General features: G+C 42.8%; 1 protein-coding gene across 4 annotated transcripts in view; it reads right to left on the reverse strand.

Moving 5' to 3' along the window:
• The window catches only part of TNPO1 (transportin 1), a 172799-nt gene that overhangs the window by 113689 nt on the left and 33002 nt on the right, over positions 1 to 26108 (reverse strand). For all 4 annotated transcript variants that reach the window (XM_045020832.1, XM_045020830.1, XM_045020834.1 and 1 more), the window contains exon 3: positions 19698 to 19773. In XM_045020832.1, coding sequence (XP_044876767.1) covers positions 19698 to 19773 — 76 coding nt within the window. The remainder of the gene's footprint in view (positions 1 to 19697; positions 19774 to 26108) is intronic.

The following is a 26108-nucleotide window of genomic DNA, read 5'->3' on the forward strand; positions in this document are numbered from 1 at the left end:
AAAAAGCAGTTAATATATGAAACCTTCCAAACCACCTTTTAGAAATTTTAATGAAGATGGCATGCAAAGCCTTGACCCAAAAGCAAAGTTCCCCCCACCATAAAGAGTTAAGAAGGTCCATAAATAGAATTTTTAATGAGAACACTCAATACTATTTCAGCACTTAGAATAAAGAACAAGGCTAAAGTACAAAGCTCAATAAAACCAGCCACCAAAGAAATGTAGCTGTTCACATCATTTCTAGAATGCTTGAAATTTGAAATACCAGAAGCTGAAAGTTATATCACTTGCTAGACTAGGATCCACAGAAAGAAGAGACCCCATTTTTCCAGAGTGGCACATGTTAAGACACTTTTAATCAGATTTAGATTAACTACCGGTAGTTAAAGCAGCAGAAGTGATCACACACATTGGTTTGTATAGCACTTCCCACGAGCCAGCTTCTATAGCTGTCCAAGGCAACTCCTTAGTGTCATCTATCTTCTGACCAAAAGAAAGGGTCTGACCGTATGAATGGCCTAGAGCTCAGAACCATCAGGCTGGTCTATGTAACGTTTCTACTTGTCTTCCAAAATTCTATAGTGCAGATAGTCAAGACCACACAACAGCCATGCAGTATGTGAAGAAGAAAAGGGGCACCTATTTCTAACCCATTTATCTGGAAGCCATCTACTTCTGAAATTGTTACCCAAGTGCCCAATGGTCCTCAAGCTCCCCAGAGCCATAAACAAATGTAGTAGGTTTCCTGAACAGACAATCAGTGGCCAACCATGAATGGTCCTTGCCCAGTTCCAGCACAGAAGTGATATTCCATTGGTGGGCATTCCCCACAATAAACTTGCTTGCCACAAATACAACATAAAATGTCAGAATGTTTGCTCCAGAGGAGGCCTGAACCTAGGGTCGCTATAAGATGCCTTCCTCTGGTAGTCGAGATGTATGTCTTTCTATCTGTGCCCCTGATCCCCACGATGATCTCAAGATAAGAGACAAAGTCATGACTATCTTGGTAGGAGAGGCATTTCTTTGAACAAAACCATCGAATCCATTTCCAGCTTTTGCTATCTGGGTTCTATACTTGCCAGCTTCTCCAATTCACAAGGTTCTAGAACTGAGTTTAAAAAAAAAATATCAATCAGCCATCGATAGTGGTGGAGGCATGACTGCATCGTCTGGAGACTAAAGACAAAATAAGGGTTAGAGGGATAGCCTCTTTGTCCACCCTAGCGTCCTGTCCTAACGAAGGTGTTAGGGGGTTGGTGGAGGAGATTGTGACCATAGTCTCCTGGTGCAGTGGAGCTAGAAGTCTGTCAAAGTGCTGACAATATGCTACCCAATGATGCCAGTATGGCCATAGAGGCAGCCCTTACAGGAGCAAAAGGACTGATCCCACAACCCCTGATGTGGGCGAGGGTCCTTGTCAAAGTATGGATTCCTGTAATGATGCAGAGGGGAACCCCACACTGATAAGGAGGAGATTCACTGAATGTTTCCCTCATCCCACTGAATGTCCTTCAATGTGGTGGTGGAGGGAGAGGGGGGTGAAGAATCCTGTGGTATCAAGAAGCATTGGTAATCTGGAGACTGGGGTCTCAGTACTGAGACTATCACTACCCACACGTAGTGGGACTCTGGCTTGTCTAACACTGACAAGTCCCTGGAGTAATGGAATTCCTACTGTACTGACTGAATCAGTACTGATGTAGCAATTGATTTGAGCAGTACTGTTGGTTTGGAGTGGGTTGGCTCCAAAGCTGCATGCTTTGATTTTGTTGGTACTGACGGAGCCTAGCATGAAGACACTGTTGCTAAGTCTGAAACAGACTGTGCTAGTGCCCTGCTGACACTGTTTCTCCAAAGTGCTGCAGGATCTCCCTGCTCCACTGGTACTGGAGGAAGTGTCTTTCGCCTCCATGGCACTAAGTGAAGAGGTCTAGGCCTCAACACCATATACCTAGCAGAAGATTGGGACTTCCTTGGGAGCGGGCTCCTGGTGGCGGGAGACCACACTTCTCTTCAGAGCCTTCCCTGAGTCCTCCAAGATCTTCTCCTTTTTATGCGAGATGTTGGCTAACATTGAAAGGGCAATGAATCTCTCCAGAGACAAAATGTACTGAGAGGGTCTCCTCACCTGGAGCACTCACTAAGGGAGTGCTCCATTAGCAGCTTCAGTTTGGTCTCCTGATTCTTCCAAACTTCATTTCCAGATAAAATACAAGTCAAACTAGGGTCGTGCACATAATTGCTAATGTAGGCCAATCTCAGTTTGTTGGACAACTATTTATGGGCAAATGCAGGCCCATCTTGGGCAGCTGGAAACCACTCCCACCCACGAGTCCACCTGGGTGTACAGCTCAGCCTATATAAGCAACTAAGTGCAAAACTACAGTGGAGTTGCATCTTACGCGGGGATTAGGTTCTAAAGTCAGCGCGCAAGGCAAAAATCGCGTATAGTCAAAAATACCCTTGAAAATCCTTTAAATTGCCCATAAAGTACAGTATACTGAACATGGTTTTGTGTATACAACTCTGTACAGTAATATGTATAAATGTATACAGTAATGTACAGTATATAATAAAGAGTATATATGAAAAATATAATTTTACAGTACTGTATTTAATTACAGTGGGTCATCAGGGCTTGATGTTGACCCAGGAAACGGACGTGACGGAGAACAAGTCGTAGACAAAGTGGTTGGCTCTGGTTCAGCTCGAGAAGTTGATTGCATAGGCTCATCTGCTGCTGGCTGTTTTTCCTTGAAAAACACGGAGATCGGCAACTGTCACTGTTGTCTCTTGAGCTGCTCAAACATTTCTTGATACGGTCTCAAATTGTCCGTAATACTGTGTGTGATTTTGAGACTTCGTTCCATAGAGGGATCATATTCAGAAATTAAATCATTCAAGTGTTTCACTGCTTGGAACACCAGGAAATTTATGAAGATTCCAACTTGCTGGCTCTTCCTGTTCATCGTCATCATCTTTGTCTTCTGTAGACGATTTTATCAGTTCCTCTAACTGTTCACTAGTCAATGTTTCTCTATGGCTCTCAATTAATTCTTCAATTTCTTCCTCAAGGATGTTGACAAAGCCATCACCACCCACTTGCCTGGCCACCTGAACAATGTATTTCACTTCTTTGCCAATGGTCGGGAAACCCTTAAAATAATTCACACATTCTTTCCAAAAGTTTCGCCAACATGCATTGACTGTTTCAGACTTGATTGCATCCATTGCCTGTTTAATATAAGTGATGCAATCAGCAATGTTGAAGGACTTCCAACACTCCATCACATTAAGGTTGGGATCAGCATCCATAGCGCTATGTATCCGTGAGAACGTAAGCCTCGTGTACGTGGCCTTGAAACAGAGAATCACGCCTTGGTTGAGAGGTGGTATTGTGGGGGAGAAAGACGACTTCAACGCCGTTATGTGCAAACCAGAGTGCCGCAGAGTGGCCAGGAGCATTGTCTATGATCAGCAACACTTTAAAAAGTCAAGTCCTTTCTCTTCAAGGTACCGCTTGACCTCTAGAATGAAACACTTGTGGAACCAATCCAGAAATAATGCTGCCGTCACCCAAGCCTTTTTATTTGATTGCCAGAACACAGGCAGGAGATTTTTGTTCTTGCCTTTTAGGGTACAGGGATTTGCAGCCCTGTAGAGCAAGCCTAGCTTTATTAAATGCCCAGTCACATTGCAACAAAGCACAGTCACATGGTCTTTAGCTGCTTTGAAGCCAGGGACTTGTCTTTCTGATTTCAAAATGTAAGTGTGGTTGGGCATTTTTTTTTCTAGAAGAGCCCAGTCTCGTCAGCATTAAAAACTTGTTCCAGAAAATAGCCCTTTTCTTCTATGATTTTCTGTAACTGTTCGGGGTAGGTTTTGCTGCCTATTCATTGGCAAATGCAGCTTCACCAGTAGTCTGCATGTTTTTGAGGTTGAAGCGGTTCCTAAAACCGTTAAGCCAACCTTGGCTGGCTTTGAATTTCTTCTCATCAGAATGCTGTCCCTCTTCAGCAGGAGGTTTGAACAGCGTGTAGAGGCTAAGAGCCTTTTCTTGCAACGTGTTGCCATCGATAGGCATACGTTTCCGGTTCATGTCTTCCAGCCATAAGTTTAGTGAAGACTGAAAAGGCATTAAAGTCTTATCACGCACCTGGCTCATCACCTTAGCAGTTATTGGAGCACTTGATGCCACGGCTTGACGAATTTCTCTCTCTCGAATCTTGATGGCACGGATGCTAGATTAGTTGCGGCCATATTTACGCGCCATGTTGGAGACCGACATACTGTGTCTCAATAAGTCCAACACAGCGAGTTTTCCCTCCAGCATTGGAACAGCTCGCTGTTTCTTCAGTTGAGCACCAGATGAAGTAGTTGGCTTGCGTTTAGGGGCCATGTTGTATGAAAAATACGTATCTTTAAACACCAGACTCACACTCAGCGTGGCGAGATGCTCACACTATGAGAGGCACGCGGGAACTGAAACCGACTGAGGGAACAGCAGATTCACATCTCCCATCTCACCCTCACTCCGGGACATACGCTCATTGGGTGGAATCGCCCACACTATTTACAGATATCTTGTTGTTTTTCTTTTTTTTGCCGAGCGCGTATAGTTGAATTCGCATAAGTTAAAAGCGCGTTGGATGCGACTCACCTGTATGTGCATTACAGCTAGCCATTTACAGGCAGCAGCAGGGGGCGCCAGAGAGCTTCCTGAGGGAGCACCAATTGGGCACTTGATGGATCTGATTTTAGAGGAAATCAGGTTTTCCAGTTTTTTGATTTTTTACCAAAATCAATAGGCTTCTGCCCATTAACATCTAGAACATTCCCCACAATTGATCAGATGCTCTTTTGAAAAGTTATTGCTTGACAAACAGGCAAATTCTCTGAGCGCAAGGCTCTGCTTTGCTCGCTCAATTATATGTTAGTCTATTTGCATTACAATAATTAATTCATGTCAGATAGTAACTTTTTCTTTTTAAATGCCCTAAGTACCAATGGTATATATGGACAACAGATTGATTACTAATGATTCACAAAAGGTAACTGAAGTAGAAACCCTAAATTATTAAATCATACTTAGCTGGTCAAGAACCATTAAAACTCAGATAAATTTAGTCATAAAACCCTAATTGTTTGCTTTAAAACATACAGATATGAAACAAAGTGTCTTTGTTTCCAAAGATTATCTAAGCAGCTCCCATTGAAATCCCTGTTTTTCCTCTCCAATCGCCTCTCCCCCTTTTTAATAACAAATTACATTTGTTTTATTTTTAAAAATAATTTTTGGATGATTCCAGTTAACTCCGCCACAACAATATCCTAGGCTCGAAGGTTTATTAGTCTAGGATATGGTAAGGAGTCAACAGGAAGTATCGAAAGTTATACAGTATTGCAAGTTATACGGTATTGTGTCCCAGCATAGACCTGACTGTAGGATCAGGATTATAAGGACTGAATTCCTATGTAAACTGAGAAATATTTAATATCTAGAATTAGGTGGGAAGACTGTCAAAAGTTGATGTTTATAGATGCATGAGAAATAAGTTGAAAATAGGAGGCAATCAAGCCATAGGGATTTGCATAAGAACTTCATGGTTAAAGAACCAACTGTATGGACATGCAAATCTCAACATTCTGATTGTCCAAAGGCCATTATTAGGAAGAGCACAGGGACTTGCATAATTGAGCAATAAATATACAGTTATGGATCAGAAGCTGTACAGCCATCCATGTGCTGCATAGCTAAGAATTCTGTTTATGGCATTTTGAAACTAATTATTGCTACTCATTAGCAGACAGATTCAACATTCCAGCATCAAGGGAACCCTTCTAGCGTTGTTTTAGGTTCTTACTGAAGTTACATTCCTATATTTAGGCAGTTGGAACAAATCTGTTTTCAACATTCAATGAATCTACTGTTGATCAGGGTAATTTCAGATAAATTAACATGGAATGCCATGGTCTATGTACACCGAAATTGTTTGAAATATTTTCCATTCACACAGCACTTTAAGCCAGAAGTGCTACCCTTTATGAGGCCACTTAAAAGAGAGCATTAACAGAAGAGGGAGAGGTTGGGGGGGGGGGGGGAAGAAGAGGAAAAAGAAACACATATGGTCTTACAATTCTGCTAGCACTGCATAAACATATAGTAGATCAAGGGCTGGCAACCTTTCAGAAGTGGTGTGCCGAGTCTTCATTTATTCACTCTGATTTAAGGTTTCACGTGCCAGTAATACATTTTAACATTTTTAGAAGGTCTCTTTCTATAAGTCTTTAATATATAACTAAACTATTGTTGTATGTAAAGTAAATAAGGTTTTTTAAATGTTTAAGAAGCTTCATTTAAAATTAAATTAAAATGCAGAGCCCCCCAGAATGGTGTCCAGGCCCTGGGCACTGTGAGTACCACTGAAAAAAAATCAGCTCGCATGCCGCCTTCGGCACGCGTGCCATAGGTTGCCTACCCCTGTACTAGATCATCAGCCCCCACAGAGAAATGTCAAATAATATTCACTATCTGTGCTTTTGCTTCCAACAGTGTTATTCCAACAGGATACTCATTCCTGTTCTACCTCTTTAGTGCAAGACTAGCAGTACTCTTCAGCTTTTAAAGATTTCTGACACTTCAGAACAGCAGCAGTTTTGCCAACTAATTATTTCATCACATGCCTTGTGATGTTGCTTGTTTTTACTAAAACTCCAACTCCCAATTCAAAATACACCTCTACCCCGATATAACGCTGTCCTTGGGAGCCAAAAAAAATCTTACCGCATTATAGGTGAAACCGTGTTATATTGAACTTGCTTTGATCTGCCGGAGCGTGCAGCCCCTCTCCCCCACCCCCCCAAGAGCTGCTTTACTGCTTTATAGCCGAATTGGTGTTATATTGAGTCGCGTTATATCGGGGTAGAGGTGGACAGACTTTCTAATTTTCAAAAGAGAAAGTGTCTAGCCTCATGGGAGTGGAGAAAATCCTAAATAGCTATGAAACCAGGAAACATAAAAAGAACCCAATATAGGGTCATGATTTTTAAGCTAAAATCCTGGTTTCTGAATATTTAGCATCGCCAATATTTCAGCATTAATGGGGTAGAGAATGAGTCAGATCCCTATTGGCAGTCACACCTCATCCTGTCAGGATGTAAACAATGCCCCCCAAAACAGTCTGTTCCTTCAGTTGCCCAGAAAGCAAGCATATCAGGATATAGGCCAATTTATCAACTGATGATGATCAATTAAAAAAACCACCACCATCACCACCACATACGAAAGAAATAGAAACAAGTGGTTGGGGGGGAGGGATAGCTCAGTGGTTTGAGCATTGGCCTGCTAAACCCAGGGTTGTGAGCTCAATCCTTGAGGGGCCCCTTAGGGATCTGGGGCAAAAAATCAGTACTTGGTCCTGCTAGTGAAGGCAGGGGGCTGGACTCGATGACCTTTCGAGATCCCTTCCAGTTCTAGGAGACAGGTATATCTCCTATTATTATATTATTATTGAGGTACCTTAAGAAGATAAGGTCACAACCCCAAGAGGTTCAGGGTAGGGAAAAATGCACTCTGAATTATTAGGAGAACTACAGATCTGCAAAATAGACCAGTGGAAAAAAGCCTTCACATAAGAAGTTGGCTAAAAATAAGAGCATCCTGAAATAAAACAGCCTCCCCTACCTTGGAAACAAGTGCTACCACTCACAGTATGAGCAGAGACACTCAAACACTGAATCCAAGCAGTACTGTTAGTAAGCATGTAGCCGCTTCATGGGTGTCTGAGAAACTTTCCCAAGGCAGACTGTGGCAGCCTAGCCTCAGTCTCATTTTTAAGACAGAAGACATAACAGTATAAAAAGCACCCAGACATCCATTTAGACAGGCCTCTTGATAACAGCACTGCCAAGCAAGCAAACTGGAATCTAAAACAGGTGGGTAAAAATCAATTTAAGAAAAAAAATAATCAGATTTTTAAATTAAAGTCAGATATTTATTTTGTTATTTTAAAGATTGTAAATTATTTTTAAAAATAAAGATGTTTAAATTCAGACTTTAATACAAAATTGTTAAAGCCTAAATTTATTAACTCTTTAAACAATAAAAATAAATACACAGAATCCATGAGCCTATCAAAAACTGGAGTTAAAAGCTGCTTTTCTATATAAAGAAAGAAAGAAAGGAGGGGGGAGGAGAGAATTAACTTTTGAGGTCAAGCTTTATAAATATGGCACAACAGGTCATGTACTACATTAAGGGCTAGTTTTATTTAATAAAAATAAAATGTATATGCTGTTGCATTCAATTAAATTCCAGTTATCAAGCTAATGCACCTCAATACAAGTCATGAGCAAAAAGTTAATCTAGTAAATAAGCATCATTCACCATTTTCTAACATACTAAAAGCGTACAACTAATACCCTGAAAATATTAAGCTACATAATTGCTTACATCAGTGTATATAGTGTATCCTCCTAAAAAGCAAAAAGATGTACCAAATCTACTGTGAAGGATCTGTTTAGTTATAAATCAACGTGTTTTAATGGTTGTATCCACAGTGAGAATGCACCTTTCTTTAGAAAAATAACTGAAGTACAAACGGAAAAGTTGATTAAAATGGATTATTTAAATGGAGGTTTTCCACTTGGTGATTTAAATCCTGATCAAGAGTTTAGTGAGACTTACGGTCTTTAGTATGCGGTGAAATAAATAGTGTACATGGGAATACAGGCCTTATGTAAGTTTCAAGACCTATTTAAGAAATAATTTAAAAGGTAACTTTTTTCTGTTGAGATGAAAGCTGAAAACAAACCGAGACCTACAGCCCAGTTTCAAAATAGGAAGGTATTGTAATGTCTAAGATGCATAAATTGAAGTGATGAAAGATCATAGGTCTGAACTTACAATTTTGTTGGATGGATGAAAATTGAGTGAATGGTTGTTGGGAGAAAAAAAAAAAACACCACACATCCTAGCAGTCTTATAGGATTTTTATATTTCATTTTCTATAAAAACAGGTGACTATCATATCCAGACCATTTCACCTGGATAAGACAATGCCAGCTTCTTCAATCCAGAGCATGAGACCACCTGAATCAATATTGTATGGAACAGACTTTCCACAGAAACAGTGTAGAACTCCAAATATTTTTAAAATTGTTGACTTAAGCAGCACTTTTCCAAACTAACACTAACTAAAAGTGACCTAATCCAATCCATATAGATTAAGTTACATGGAGGCAAAATAGACCTCACACCCGACATATCCAAAGATCTAGGAAGGAGATGATGCAAGGCAGAGTAAGCAAAATTCACAAACCATAAGAATCAAGGGTAAGGTCAAGAAGCCTTACAAGCCATCTGACAGAAGACAGACAGTCTCAAGATTCTGAAATATCACATTGATGTGAGGAAGTCACCTCAACCACCACTGTTGCGTTACAAGCGGGCCGGATAAAGCACAACAACCAATATGATTGCAAGCAGAATCGTTTATTATGTACAATGCATCATATTATATAGGCTTCTCCATATTAGCAAACGTCAAACACACCAACATCACATTGCTGCTGATTGGTTCTTAGTCCAATACACACGCTTTTCACACGCATGGCCCTTTGCTTACTGATTTCCCATTTCCCATGCAATTCATCTGATTTATGGACTTGTTTATCACCTTGAAACCGATCCCAGCTAGGCCACCTGGCGTCTGCCTCCCTCTGGCAGTTCCCTACTTTCTCACAGCAACTTTATCTCACCCCACTGTCCTTGATGTCCGCTGCCGTAACTTTCCACCAAGGCAGCATAGGGATAATGCAATCCCACATCTCCCCCTCTTTTCTTAAAGAGACATCCAATAAACCTCTCCAAACTTCATTGCAAAAGGCGTACAAAACAGGGCAAGCAAATAAAAAACAAAAACACAACTCCCAATGCAATTATTCCCATATGGAGAAGAAAAATAACCTAAGTGGGCCAGCCAAGGCCATTAAGCCAATCCCACAAAGGATTATAATCACGCGTAAGCTTATACATATTATCCTGCAATTGCTAAAGCAATGCATACATAAAATGCAAATAATTAAATAAATTTATACAACACATACCTACAAAATTCTTACAACCATATTCTTGCTTTCCAAGACTATTGGTATGCAAATTTTAATAACCATTCTAAAACAAAAGAATTGGCCAATAAAATTTCTCTCTTACTTAAGAAAATGCATTAAACTTTAGCATATCACATTTTTCTTCTGATGTATCCAAACACTTTGTATTCTAAATTAACAGAACCAGTATCTGCATTTCAATTTAACCCTTCAGCTTAATTTCAAATCAGACCATCTCATAAAAATATTAAACACAACAATTCTGGCCACAAGACAAACATCACAAAACAAAACATAATTTTTACTCTGTTAGTAAATGCATGGTATATTAAATGCTGTGCAGCTGGCATTAATTTTCTTTAATTATCTAAAACACAAAAACAAATCTACCCCTACTGGGCAATCAATCATTACTTAAAATATACAAATACCCTTGTTAATTTTAGGCAAAACAGGGGAACATTAATACAAATGCTTTTTGGCTTGCTCTTTACTTTTAACTTCTGCTTTTAAACACTAAAAAAAACATCATCACTTACAATGCCCTTAGAGCCTAATACAATTTTAATTACATAGCACTGTATACATTTTTAATTAATTTAACAAAATTATTCATAGCCAAACAATTGCAAACTAATTTTTTCGCCTAAATTTATTTACAAACATTTCAAAGACACCAAAAACTTCTCTTTAGCATCTTTACAAAATTCAACTGCTGTTCCCTCTAGCAACTACAAAGTTAACTTTTTACTCTGCCTTAAATCACTCGCTTGTTCTCCAACATCCACTTACCAATTCAAATCACCATTCCAAATATTCTCCTGAGTATTTGAAATCCCCATGCTTGTGCTTAACTACTTTTTCTCTCCACTACATCCTCAAAAGTTTTCAACCTGATTTCCAATCTCTCTGTCTATTGCCTGCCCGCCTGGGCCCGATCCTTTTTTTTTCCTCGCTGAAATGTTCCGTCCATGGACACTAGCTTATTCCACAACCAGTTTAGCTAGGAGGCTGTGCTTCTTAACTAGCCCCCACCCTTCTGGTCTCTTCTGTGAACAGTTATCTGTACTTTCCCACCGTGGGGGCTACATTCTCATGCATATAACTTTAATTACAACATCTACTTTCCGCCTATCATTTAATATAGGCTACATCTAGTATCAAGCAGCCTTACAGCTGCCAGTAATCAGCACATAACACAAAAAATTACAAAAATCTAATAAGGCTAACAAAAGCACTTTACATAAAAGTACTTTGGGTCACATAGGCCCAAAGCCATCCTCCCAAATTACCTAAATTTATGCCTAGTAACACCAACAACTCCTCCCTTTGAGAATACTCAACAAACTTTTGGCTGAGTTTTCTCAAACTTTAAAAACAAAAGCAATTAAACTCTAGGAAGCTGGGGTTAGTAATGAGGGGGTAATTAATTAGTTTCACAATCATCCTCCCCATGGACACGGCAGGATTCGGTATGTGAGAGCCCTCACCCCCCAACCGGTCCACATGCTGGGGAAGAGCACTGCGAATGTTCACACTTCCACCGAGACAGTGTCCAAGTATGTCTCTACAACCCCAGATCAGATGGTACTCCTGATGTATCTGTAAGGGCAGTGGGCCATCCTGGTGCTTAAAATCACTCCGAATGGCCATTAGTTGGTCATTCAGGATTTCAAACGTACTAGCTCCCACTGCAATGCCTTCCCAGCCTCAGTAAAAGCCGATACCATCTCTGCCAATAGCCTCTGGGTCATAAAACTAATGGCGAAAATGATATGTAACTCACCAACTCCAGCCTGTACTTGGGTTAGCGGAGCTCCAACAATAAAAAACTAAATAAGGGCAATATCATTACAATCCAGTTAGGGAGGGCAATACATGCTAAAAAATTTCTCCACAACACAGGGCGCAGCCTGTAAAATAAATCCCAAAATCCAATTAATACCACATTTCTCAGCAGGAGTCCCAAATTTCTTTCTGCCAGTGTACAATTCTTTGTTTCTTCACCAGGGTCAGTTCTCAATGTTCTTTTAGTTAGGAATTTCTGGACTTTGGCAATGTCAGTGATATGAGTGTTTTTTCTTCTTTTCCACCACCGTCGTGGTTCAGCTTCTACGGGGGAGATTACCCGGACATCATCCTGTAGTGGTTTTGCTTCTTTCAAAAAAATCCAACAACACAATGGGGGCTGCCAGCGGACAAGGGAGAGGTTAACCAGCACGTCACCTTGTCCTTTTTTCCTGCTGTCCAGAAGCACAGTAGAGCTAAAAAAGGAAATAGGCCAATCATCAGTAGAAGAATTCTTCTGATGTGGAGGGGTCTTTTTGCAGTGAGAATCATGGGTCCAGGCAGTCAGTCTCCTGGTTCCAAGGAGTGGCAGGGCTGCTAGGATCTTTGGACAGCTCTTCCATACCTGTGAGAAGAGACAGCTAACACATTCCGTTAGTGCCTGGCAGGGTTTTTCAGCTCTCACAGCTTTTTTGGCCCAGTCAAGCCCCCCTTTGTCTTGGCTGTCCGCCAAGTCTTAGCTGTGAGCGGTGTGTCCTTGACTGGGACCAGAAAGATTTCTTCAGTTAACTCATTCTGTTCTTTTTCCTTCCCTGCTTGGCTTCTTTTAATCTGTGCATCCTGTGTCAGAACACCCAGCTGTTGCTGCTCATACCAGAGAAGCATAACGTTTTTCCCAGCACTGTCCCAGGCTCAGACCAGCCAGCGTAGGACGCCTTCTCCAGGTTCCTGCCAAAACAACTTACTCGCTTGTAGGTCCGAACGACCTCCGGGGCCACGGCACGAGCCTCTGCCTGCACCGTGCACTCCAACGTCTTCCCGTCCAGGTCTCGCTTCCAGCAGAGCACCTCCTCGTCCTGGGCCTGAAGGGTGGTCAGGAGGAGCCTCCCCAGCTCCCCCTCTTTTCTTAATAAGTGAGTCAGTGCAGCAGGGGAGATTCTTTCCCCCTGTCGGTTCATGATGTGCAATAAAAGCTTCTGTGTTATCTTTTCTTCAGCTGATACAGCGGTACTCATAACTTAGCCAGCCGTTTTCCTGTGAGCTCAAACGCGCCTCTCTCGGACGCCCAGGAGCCGCTATTCCACGGTACCTCCTGCAGCGGCTGTAACCCACAGCCGCTCACCTGTGAGCTCAAACGTGCCTCTCTCGGACGCCCAGGAGCCGCTATTCCACGGTACCTCCTGCAGCGGCTGTAACCCGCAGCCGCTCACCTGTGAGCTCAAACACCTGTGAGCTCAAACGTGCCTCTCTCGGACGCCCAGGAGCCGCTATTCCACGGTACCTCCTGCAGCAGCTGTAACCCGCAGCCGTTTTCTGGTGAGCTCAAACACGCCTCTCTCGGACGCCCAGGAGCCGCTATTCCACGGTACCTCCTGCAGCGGCTGTAACCCGTAGCCGCTCACCTGTGAGCTCAAACACCTGTGAGCTCAAACGCGCCTCTCTCGGACGCCCAGGAGCCGCTATTCCACGGTACCTCCTGCAGCGGCTGTAACCCGCAGCCGCTCACCTGTGAGCTCAAACACCTGTGAGCTCAAACGTGCCTCTCTCGGACGCCCAGGAGCCGCTATTCCACGGTACCTCCTGCAGCAGCTGTAACCCGCAGCCGCTCACCTGTGAGCTCAAACGCGCCTCTCTCGGACGCCCAGGAGCCGCTATTCCATGGTACCTCCTGCCGGCTGTAATCCCCGCTTTTCCACTCTCGAACGATCCCACTTATTTGAATCGCATCACGTCGGGGTCACCATTTGTTGCGTTACAAGCGGGCCGGATAAAGCACAACAACCAATATGATTGCAAGCAGAATCGTTTATTATGTACAATGCATCATATTATATAGGCTTCTCCATATTAGCAAACGTCAAACACACCAACATCACATTGCTGCTGATTGGTTCTTAGTCCGATACACACGCTTTTCACACGCATGGCCCTTTGCTTACTGATTTCCCATTTCTCATGCAATTCATCTGATTTATGGACTTGTTTATCACCTTGAAACCGATCCCAGCTAGGCCACCTGGTGTCTGCCTCCCTCTGGCAGTTCCCTACTTTCTCACAACAACTTTATCTCACCCCACTGTCCTTGATGTCCGCTGCCGTAACTTTCCACCAAGGCAGCATAGGGATAATGCAATCCCACACACCACATGCATCAATCAGAGGCTACATGAACCTTTGCCCTGTCTGTAGACACACTGAAAGAAAGCCTGTTAATGAGAAGTGCTGCTCCTTGCCTGCAATTTCAGCTCTGACTCTATGCAAGTCAAGACGACTGCAAGAGCTGAAGAAACAAAGAGGAGTCCCTGTGGCACCTTAGACACTAACCAATTTATTTGGGCATAAGCTTTCGTGGGCTAGAACCCACTTCATCAGATGTATGGAATGGAAAATACAGTAGCAGGTATACATATACACATAGGACATGAAAAGATGGGAGTTGCCTTACCAAGTGTATGTGTGTGTGGGGGGGGTAAATCAGTCTAATGAGAATTCAAACAACAGTAGAATACCGGGGGGGGGGAGGGGAAGAGGGAAGAATCACTTTGGTAGTGGTAATGAGGGCAGCCCGTTTCTAACAGTTGACAAGGAGTGAGTAACAGTAGGGGGAAATTAGCATGGTAAAATTAGGTTTTGTAATGACCCATCCAGTCCCAGTATTTATTCAGGCCTAATTTGATGGCGTCCAGTTTGCAAATTAATGCCAGTTCTGCAGTTTCACATTGGAGTCTGTTTTTGAAGGGTTTTTTGTTGAAGAATTGCCACTTTTAAGTCTGTTATTGAGTATCCAGGGAGGTTGAAGTGTTCTCCTACTGGTTTTTGAATGTTGTAATTCCTGATGTCAGATGTGTCCATTTATTCTTTTGCATAGAGACTGTCCAGTTTGGCCAATGTACACGGCAGAGGGGCATTGCTGGCACATATCACATTGGTAGATGTGCAGGTGAACGAGCCCCTGACGGTGTGGCTGATGTGGTTAGGTCCTATGATGGTGTCCCTTGAATAGATATGCGGACAGAGTTGGCACCAGGGTTTGTTGCAGGGGTTGGTTCCTAGGTTACTGCTTTCGTTGTGTGGTGTGTAGTTGCTGGTGAGTATTTGCTTCAGGTTGGGGGGCGGTCTGTAAGTGAGGACTGGCCTGTCTCCCAAGGTCTGTGAGAGTAAGGGAACATCCTTCAAGATAGGTTGTAGATCTTTGATGACACGCTGGAAAGGTTTTAGTTGAGGGCTGTAGGTGACAGAATGATAGAGCCAGAAGGGTACCCAAAAGTCACCTACTACGAGACAGGCCCAACAAAAGAAATTAACAGAACACCACTAACCGTCACCTACAGCCCCCAAATAAAACATCTCCAGCGCATCATCAAAGAACCTTTTAACATTAAGCATATGGAGCCAGACTTCAATGTAATAAGCATATTAAGAATGCTGGCAGGATGACAAACTCATCAAGGTGGACCACCATCCTGGGAGGTGAATCTCATGTGAGTCTGCAGTACTTCACCTTTGTAAAAATCTGATCAAGTGTGAAGCTAGCCTACTGCTACCTGGAACCCGATCTTCCACATAAAGTTAAGTTCACAGGACTGAATGTTTCAAAAAGAGCTTTAATCCAAATTAGTATTCCATATCATGGTGCACACAAGCATGACAAAGGGCTGCAGACATTGACCTACCCTCAACTAATTCACAATCAACAGAAAGCTTACAAAATGAATAGAGTATCAGAGGGGTAGCCGTGTTAGTCTGGATCTGTAAACATGCATCCAACGAAGTGGGTATTCACCCACAAAAGCTCATGCTCCCAAACGTCTGTTAGTCTATAAGGTGCCACAAGACTCTTTGCTGCTTTTACAAAATGAATAGAGTGAGTCTTCAAAGCAGGCACAGACATATAAAGAAGGTAGTAAAGCAGTTTGAGGTGGGTGAGAACTACCTTGACCGCTATCCTTTCTTCATGAAATTACAGGTCCTTCTCACAGATGTTTTTTGAGATGCTAGGACATAAGTTATCTACTGGAAGACACCATACTTACAGATCTTTACCGTCATCAGGAATCAAAGGTCTTGAGAGCCCTAGATCTGAAATATTATCTAGGCCACATTCTCTCTCAATCTGATAGAATCAACTCTGCCCAGCCACAACAGTAGAGAACCACACTTATCTGAGCTAGTATGAGGCTTACAGATCATCACACTTCTCTCTCTCAACTTTGCCAGGACCTTTGCTAAGAGAGGGAGCAGCAGAAAAGTAGAGACACATCTCTTTCCCTACAGTATGAAAGGGCATCCTTTGCTAATGTGACTTTTTATGGAAGCCATGAGCAGGCCACCAGTAGTTTTCTGCTTTGGTAAGTAATGAGATCCACCTCAGATGTCCCTCAAAAGAGAATCTGGCTGGCACTTCCAAATCCTGAAGCCACTTGTAAGGCTCTATTCCAGATGATCTCATCTGCAATTGTGTTCTCCTTTCTCGCCATGTACATATGTACTATGAAAGACTCGTGGAGTAGAGCACACTCCAACCCCTGAAGACTTACCTAATAGGTGGCAAGACCCAGTACCTCCCTGATTGTTTTTGTGTTCTTTATGCAAACGAGAGCCCTGATAGTCACTGAACCAGGAACGCTTCTGGGGATACTAAGCACTTGGACACCTAAGGCACACAGCGCCACACTGATCTCCAGTTCATATGCAACATTCCTTGAAAGACTAAACTCCCTGGATACTGAGACCCTATGTATAAGATCCCCTATCCTAAGCTGGATGCAACCATGATCGCTACAGTTTGGACAGGAGACATTTGGAAGTCCATTACAAACTAAGTTCTCCTCAGACAATGAGACACTGAAGTCTCATTACTGGGATGTGACAGGAGAGTTGCTTATGATCACTGCTACCCATGCCTGATACTGGGCTAAATCCACGTTCTCATGGACTAGCTTTAAAACTCCCCTAGCATTTTTCTTGAGGAATAATGTTACTGAAGGTGTGAATTTTTTTTGCATAGCTTCTCCTGCCCTTTGGTTATGAAGGCATGGCCACCCCTGTTGAGAAGTGTTCCAAAATGGACTGGCAAATTGTTCATTAAAATAAGTCTCAGTACTACTGATCAGGATTCTGAGGTGCAGAGTGTGGCCACTCTTTCCTCTAAGTAAGTTCTTAAACTGCTGCCAACATCCTGAGGGAGGAGATGATTTTTTTTAAACTGTCTTTAGGAGACACAGCAGCTTGATGTATCTGCCACACCTTCACCAGTGGCTCCAAAATAGGGTGCAAGGGCATGATAGCTATTGAATGTGGGGGAGCTGATGTTCCTCTGCAATGTATATGTACTTCCAGTCAGAAGAGTACTCCAACTCATTTGAGTCCAGGTAACAATACTCAATCTTGGATAACACCCTAGTATCTGATTTGTCCAAGCAATATGGAGGGGGTACTTAGCACATATTAAGTACTCTAGGAAACACTGGCTACACTGAAGATTCCAGTGTTGAGGCCAGAGCTTCCTGGACTATAGGGTACAAGCTTCAGCCTCAGGACAAAGAGTGCATTGACTTTGTAAAGAGATTCTACCCCTTCTGATGCAGAGCAAGAAGAATTTTTTTGAAGTACTGTGGGCTTCTGGGCAGCCTCAGGGCCTATGCGATATAAAATACCAATTCAGCCCCCTCCCGAAAACAGCTATTTTAGTAATTTCTTGGCTCCACCCAATTCAGGGTTGAATTCCTCCTCACCCCCTACCCCCGGTTGGGTGGCCCTTTATATTTGGCAGCAGCTCTGAAGTGGTCATTCTGCAACTAGCAGCGTTTCCTGCTCTTCTTCCCCACAAAGCTGGTAATTACCTATAAGCAATAAGAAAGAAAAAAAATGGTGGACAACTGGAGCAGATGGAATATTCTAACAGTCAGGAATGATTAAGCTGAATCATAAAGAATATACCAATACTCAGAATCAATCCATTCTAAATTTCAACCAGAAGACGCAATGGGGGAGAACCAGGAAGTTTAGATATAAAGCTGCATGTAAAAAGGGGCTTCAATAGAATCAAGCTGTGGTGTGGTTGGTTCTCTTGTCACCTCTTCCACTTGTCTTTTGCAGAGCTACAAACCTCAAGCATGTATTTCCAAGAAGCTAATGCAGAGCTCTCAACTTTGCTGTTCCTAGCAGAAAGCACTTCAGCTTTGAAATAATCATGCTGGGTTTATTGGGGAACAGGGTCTGGGAAACTGGGTCTGTGCATGGATGGTGCTGGCAGTCCGTCCCAACATTCCAGTGATCTAGGCTGGCTCTGGCTTTAGTTTTCAGTTTATCCTTCAAAGCACTGTGGACGAGCTTGTGCTGGACTTCAAGAAGTTTCCCTGTATTGCCTGAAGGAGGAATTGGAGCCACTCCCTATATTGCTAGTGCTCAGACTGACATACGGACACGTAGCTGACACCCCCACACATCACAGTAGATGCCTTCCTTCATTCTTGAAGGCATACACCCCCACCACCACCAAAATACAAAAAAGCACAAGCCAAGATGACTTACTTTTTTTTTGTATAACCTTGATTTGAACTTAGCATCAAGCAAATGCTTGATGCACCAAGAACTGCTGAAGCACACTGAGTCAGGTGCCAGTATACTTAGAAGAGCCAGAAAAACTTCAGGGGAAGAGCTCCAAAGGAGAACTGCTGAAGCTCCCACAAAAATAAAGGCAAGAACATGCCAACATGGTATTAGAAAGCTGAAACATGCCACAGTAGGCAAAAAAACTGCCAAGGCAGTTACTGGAGCAGGCCCTCAAAACACTTGCAGGAAAGACCTCACAAATTAAGCAACTGGACTGGCAATTAAGACTGACTGGAAAGGACACTAAAAAATAAAAAGAGTGCACTGAGACAGTATGAAATATTAGAGCAACACAAAAACAGTTAATGATTAGCTTCTTCACCACCATTACCAAGAAAGAACTGAATGGTAAATTTGGAGATCAGTATTTACACCCAGCAGATGACCTGGTTCACACTTACTGTCCACAAGAGTAAACAATCTTTAATAAATAATGGAATTGTAACAGTCTTTCAGTAAGGAGCCAAGACCCACGAGCAAGTATTCTGGTAGATGGGGTCTTCAGAGAAACTTTTAACACTACTTCTCTAACATTGCAAACTCTCTCTCCATCAGAAACTACTAAATATGCCAAATTGTGTAATGGTTTTAATAGCATGCACAAACTACTTGGTTTAATCCTGTTAGAAATTATTTGATTTGTGACCTCTGAACATCCGTCTTCCAACAAGAAAGGTTATTACAAGATCTAATTTTACTCTGATGAAGCACTGATGTTAACATACCGGAGGGGGGGGGGAAGAGAGAGAGAGAGAGAGAACGAACCCACAAAGGAAAGCTAGGATGCAATCCGGTCTAAAGCCTTGATCCTACAACCGGCAATATGCAGGCAGGCCCGAGCCCACCCAGCTCCCTAATAGTCACAGCATCTAAATCTATCCTCCACTTCTAAAAATCTAGACAAATGAATTCAAGTCATTAGACAATGCCTATAAGAAGACAGCAAAAACCCAGCAGCTTACCTTCAGACTTCAATTTCGTAAGAACAAATATCAGGTAGTTGTTAAAATCTGGATACTGATTCAGTTGTTCCAGTTTCTAAAAAGTAAGGTTATTAAGGAAAATGTATACGTTTCAAAGATTACACTAAAGTTGACATTGATTATTTGACGTGTAATTGCTGTTACTTCCAAATACCACTCTACTTCCACAGTGACCTTTAAAACACAAGTGATGCTCTCGTACATAAGACTCTTTCCATTCCACTAATATCTCAGGTGAATGTTAAACAGCAACTATTAATGTTAGACATATTTAAGTCAGTAGGTCCACATAACTTGCATTCAAGCATTTTAAAAGAGCTGGCTGAGGACACCTAGACTAGTAATGCTGATTTCAAAGAGTTTCAGAAGACTGGGCTAATATTGTGCCACTATTTTAAAAAAGATAAACAGGATAACGTAGGTAATTATAGGCCTGTCAGTATGATAATAAAGGGGGTGATATGAGACTTGATTAATAAAGAATTAAAGGAGGGTTATATAATTTATGCCAATCAACATCAGTTTATGGAAGACAGGTGCTGTTAAACGAACTTTATCTCTTTTTTGATGAGATTATAAATTTGGTTTGTAAAAGTAATAGTGTTGATGTAATAGACTTCTTGAAGGCATTTGACTTAGTCCCACATGACAGTCTGATTAAAAACTAGAACGGGAAAATTAATATGACATACTTTAAATGGATTAAAAGCTGGCTTACTGATGGATATCAAAATGTAACTGTAAACAGGGAATCTTGGAGTGGGTGTGTTTCTAGTGGGGTCCCACAGGAATCTGTTCTTGACCTATATTATTTAACATTTTTATTAATTACTTAGAAGAGAAAAAACAAAAATTGAAGGAGTGGTAAATAATCAAGAGGCCAGGTCACTGATTCAGAGTAATCTAGATCACTTTGTAAGCTGGGCATAAGAAAATAGAACATTTTAATATTTCTACATATAAATTATACCTCTAGGAACAAAGACTGTAGGCCATACTTATAGGATGGAGGACTCTATCCTGGGAAGCAATGACACTGAAAAGGATTTGGGGGACATGGTGGATAATCAGATCAACAGGAGATCCCAGTGTGATTCTGGGGCCAAAAAGGGCTAAGGAGATCCTGGAATGCATGAACAGGAGAATTTCAAGTAGGAGTAGAGAAGTTATTTTGCCTCTATTTGGCACTGGTGCAACCGCTGCTGGAATACTGTGTCCAATTCTGGTGTCCACAATGCAAGAAGGATGTAGATAAATTGGAGAGGGCGCAGAGAAGAGTCACTAGAGTCATTAAAGGATTAGAAAACATGTCTTACAGTAAGAGACTCAAAGAGCTCAATCTATTTAGCTTAACAAAGACGGTTACGGGGTGACGATCACAGTCTTATAAGTACATATATATAGGGAACAAATATATAACAACAGGCTCTGCAATCTAGCAGAAAAAAGGTATAACATGATCCAATGTCTGGAAGCTGAAACTAGACAAATTCAGACTGAAAAAGCAGCATAATTATTTTTTTTAAAGTGAGAGTAATTAACCATTGGAACAACTTATCACAGGTTGCAACAGAGTCTCTATCACTGAATTTCTAAATCAAGGTTGGATATTTTTCTAAAAGATATTGTTTAGAAATTATTTTGGGGAAGTTCTATAGAGAAGGTCACACAGGATGATCACAATGAAATAGCTAGCACAGCTTGTAATGTAGAGGGTAAAAAATTTGAAATCAGTTTCCAGCAGTTTTAATACTGAAGCACAACATTTGTATGCAGCTTGAAAATGGAGGTCTTAATTAACTTCTAAGCATCCAGGTAGAGTCCTTTGTACTATTCGTGGTTAAGTATTTAAAGTATGAACAGCATCAACTTTAAGCAAGCCACTGAACCTCCATTCAGCAAGACATTAAAGCATGTCTAACATTTTTCATTTTTTACTGAAAAATAATACTGCATTTCACCATTAAAACTACTGAAACTGACTTAGTATGGTCTCTGAAGCATAAAAGTATGATCTTTAAGACTTCAACAAGACCATTCTCTTGCTTAATACTAGGCACGTGCTTAAGCAGCTTCCCAAACTGCAGCTTAATTGAGCACTAAGAGTTGAAAATTTTTTTAAGCATGAATGGCTGATGCATTGTAGCATTTTTTGGGGGGAGGGGAGGGGACAGGTGTTACTTAAAATGGTAAATATTTAATACAAGATAATCCTGACATATACATGCCCATTTCCTAGAATTCATATTCATTCTCTCTCTCTCTATGTAATACACATACACACAGGAAGGATTATCTTGTATTAAATATTTACCATCTTATATGGTATTACCATCACATATATAGATAAACAAAATATAAAACTCCTGGGGAAAATCTGCATCACTGCAATGCAGAAAAATACCTGCTCCCCCCACAGATTCCCTTCACTTCCTTGCAGAAAATGGTTTCTGTGGGGAAGCAAAGAGAAGCTGCACTAGTGCTCACTAACCCCTCCTGGCAGCAGCAACTCAGATGATTGGGCAGTCAGGAGAGAAATAAATCACTTGAGGGAGGGAGGTCTGGGCATCCCCTGTGGCACCCAAGGACCTTAGTCCCAGCTGGGAGGGGCGGGGCAAGAAGGACAGAGACAGAGTTCCCCGTTCCCTGCACAGAGCAGCCATGGCTGGGTCAGATCAACCCCCAGAAACTTCCCCTGGCTGCAGGATGCTCTGTACCTGGGAGGGGGGGAAGGGGCTTGGCAGGAGGGAGCCAGGGGGTGGGGGAAAAAAAGAGGCTTAGCTGGAGATGGGGGTTGGGTACAAGGGGGTCTGGGTTGTGTGGAAAGGGGAAGCAGTTCCCTGTACAGTGACCCCTCCCCGCAGCCACACATCTGGAAACCCCTCCACAACAGGAGCCCCCTGCATCCAGAACCACCCCCCCAAAGAGCCCCCTGAACTCCCCTGCACCAGAAGCCCCACTCCCCCAGCCCCTGCACTGAGCCCTAACCACACTGAGCCCTAGCCACCTTCACCTGGACTCCCATGCAGAGTCCCATTCCCCCTGAACCAAGTCCCTGTGCATCCAGATTCCCCCCCACTGAGCTTCCCGCACCCAGCTTGTGCCACACAGAACACTGTTACTCTTGAGGGAATTCTTTGCCAAAAAATTCAACATTTTAAAATTCTGCACATTTTTTGTCAAAATTACACAATATAATCACACCATTTTCAATTATTTTGGTAACTTATTTCAAAACATTAGTCAGCAAAATAATTGAAAATGCTGTGATTATATTGTGTAATTTTGACAAAAAATATGCAGAATTTTAAAATATTGTGCGCAGAATTTTTAATTTAGTGCAGACACACACATTACCAAAAATGCCATGAAGGAACTATAAAGAGTATTATGGTGTTCATTAATGAGTCATTCTAATGTACTGCAAAAGGCCTACAGTTTTTCTATGATTTGTCATTTCCAGTCATTCAAAATATGCAAGTATTTCACTGCTCCTTGACTAGCAAGAGTGATTTTGCATGTTGCTAAATCCTTTTATTTCCACTCCCTGGTTAACTCACCAAAAGTACTTAAATATCTGAAGTTGCAAGTCTGCAACATCATCATGCTGTTAACTCCTATATTTAAATTATATATTATAAAACCAATTACACAAGAAGATTTCTAAATGATCATGATTATCTGTCCAACAGGCAACTGTTACCTGACATTAGTTATTCAGTTTCTGAATATGACAGAGTTTCAAATAAGAAATGACTAAAAATATCTATAAATAGTTCTAATTTGTATCAGGTAATGACTCCATTCAAAAATAAAAGCTTTACAGGATTGGGCTACCAACGCCCTTATTGCTCCTTTGCTGTGAAATAGAGTATGAACTATGCTGGAAAAGCCTCTTGTGTGGAAAAACGGTTGGAATAACAGAATCAATATGGCATGTGCTACACATCTGTGGGAGATGGTGAACAAGAGTCAAATAATTGTAGTCAAGACTAGCCTGACTTAGGCTTTGTCTACTCTGGCACTTTCATTGTTAAAACTTTTGTTGCTCAGGGGTGTGAAAAAAAACAAAAAAAAAAAACACCCACCCCGAACAACAAGTTTTAACAATGAAAAGCCCCAATATGGACAATACTTTGTTGCCAGGAGCTGTGCTGCCGGCCACAAAGCTACCATCCCTGCTTGGAGGTGGTTTTATTTTGTCCCCAGGCAAGCTCTCTCTCGGCGATAAAGAACTGCTACACAGCGCACCTTACAACGCAGTGTAAGCATAGACTAAGACGGGGTCGGCAACCTTTCAGCAGTGGTGTGCCGAGTCTTCATGTATACACTCTAATTTAAGGCTTCACGTGCCGGTCATACATTTTAACGTTTTTTTAGAAGGTCTCTCTATAAAAGTCTATAATAGACAACCAAACTACTGTTACATGTAAAGTAAACAAGGTTTTCAAAATGTTTCAGAAGCTTTATTTAAAATTAAATTAAAATGCAGATCTTATTAGTTTAGTGTGATCCTTGTCCTTGCTTTTCCTTGCTGAGTTTTCCAATGTCTGGTGGCACGTATTTAGATACTTTAAGCTGCACACAGGCATCTGAGTTATAAGTTGATGACTGGCTGGCAGGAGGTCAGCGGCTGGAACCCCAGATCAGCAGCTGAGGTGAGTGGAGCTGGCAGCTGGTAGGACTGAGCAGGGCCGGAAGCCTGGGCCCTGTCTGGCAGGGGGCCTGCGCTGGAAGCAAGGTGAGTGAGGCTGCAGCAGGGATCCCGGCTGGTAAGGGGCCAGCAGCCAGAACCCCAGAGCGGCAGCGGGCTGAGCAGGTCAGCCCACCCAGCTCTGGGGTTTCAGGGGTGGGCTGAGCATCTCCGCCAGCCCTCCTCTGGGGTTTCAGCCACTGGCTCCTGCCAGTCTGGGGTTCCTTCAGCGGGCGCTGAGTGGGACCGGCAGCGGGACCCCGGCTGGCAAGGGGCCAGCAGCGGGGGCAGGCTGAGCAGCTCAGCCTGCTGCCGCTCTGGGGTTTCCAACACCGGCTTCTGCGTGCTGGGGTCTCAGCCCACTGCCAGCCTGGGGTTCCTTCCCCCAGGCCAGCAGCGGGTGCTGAGTGGGGCTGCAGCAGGGGTATCCCAGCTGGCAAGGGGCCTGCAGCAGGAACCCCAGAGCTGCAGCGGGCTGAGCTGCTCACCCCACCGCAGCTCTGGGGTTTCGCCTGCCAGCTCGGCTCACAGCCCGCTGCCAGCCTGGGGTTCCTTCTCCCAGGCCAGCAGCGGGTGTTCAGTGGGACCCACGGTGGGAGCCCGGCTGGCAAGGGGCCAGCAGCGGGAACTCCACAGCGGCGGCAGGCTGAGCGGCTCAGCCTGCCCCGTGTGCCATCGAAAATCGGCGCACACGTGCCGTAGGTTGCCAACCCCTGGACTAAGATGTATGTAGGGTATTTTGAGACATTCCCCTTTTAAACCTACAGAAATAACTACCACAAAAATCAACTGGAGTCAAACCTTGCTATTACCTCTGCATTGTTCCCCTTCCTCCCCCCAAAAAAGGGAAAAATATAGTGCAAGCACAGCAGGAAGGAGAACCAGAAGAGATGTTCTAAGTGGAAACCCCAAAACAACACTGAAGCTACTGGCCTAGGATCCACAGGATTTTCCAGCTCTAACAGCTTCTTCCTCATTCACTGTTTGAGACTGTTGCCAACTTCACATTTGAGGGTTTGTCTGGTGACTTCCTGCTAAGATGTAGCTGTTTACACACTCAAAGAGAGACAAAAATGTCACTGAACAAAATTTCCAGAGAATTTTATATACATACACACGCAAATATAGTCACAAAATCATTCACAAGCAGCTCAATAGTGTTAATAAATCCATTCCATGCTCTCTTCTTACTACATTCTGTTGCACACCAGAAGCAACTACACCAGTACACTATCATCATCAGGAGAGCACCCGCTGCTCATTAGGAAGGAAACTGCAGCCCTCTGCTCATTGGGAAGGGTGCTCTGTACAGGGCAGCCAGGTTGGCTGGGGTCGGTTAATTTCAGCTGAGCCTCCCTTTCTTGTCAGCCTGGATTTGAGCCAACAGGTTAGTGAAAGGGAATGCCCAGAGCCAGGGGTAAGAGGGCATTCACCTGACCTGAGCTCAGCGCTGCAGGGAGCCAAAAAAGTAGATTTAAAACTAAAAAAAATAAAAATAAAATGAATAAATAAATCAGCTAGCCAGGCCTTGTACCCCTCCACTTCCAGGGTTTCATTTCTCAAAACAGCTGGGCAGCTAATCCCATGCCAAACCAGGGGAAGGTGTAAAGGGGAAGCAAAATCAAGCTAGCGCCACCTTTGATCCTGTATCTATTGGGTTTCCGGGAAACCGGGCAGGCGAATCCCCCGCCCCCCCC

Source organism: Mauremys mutica, chromosome 6, assembly GCF_020497125.1.
Source record: "Mauremys mutica isolate MM-2020 ecotype Southern chromosome 6, ASM2049712v1, whole genome shotgun sequence".
Taxonomy (NCBI): domain Eukaryota; kingdom Metazoa; phylum Chordata; order Testudines; family Geoemydidae; genus Mauremys; species Mauremys mutica.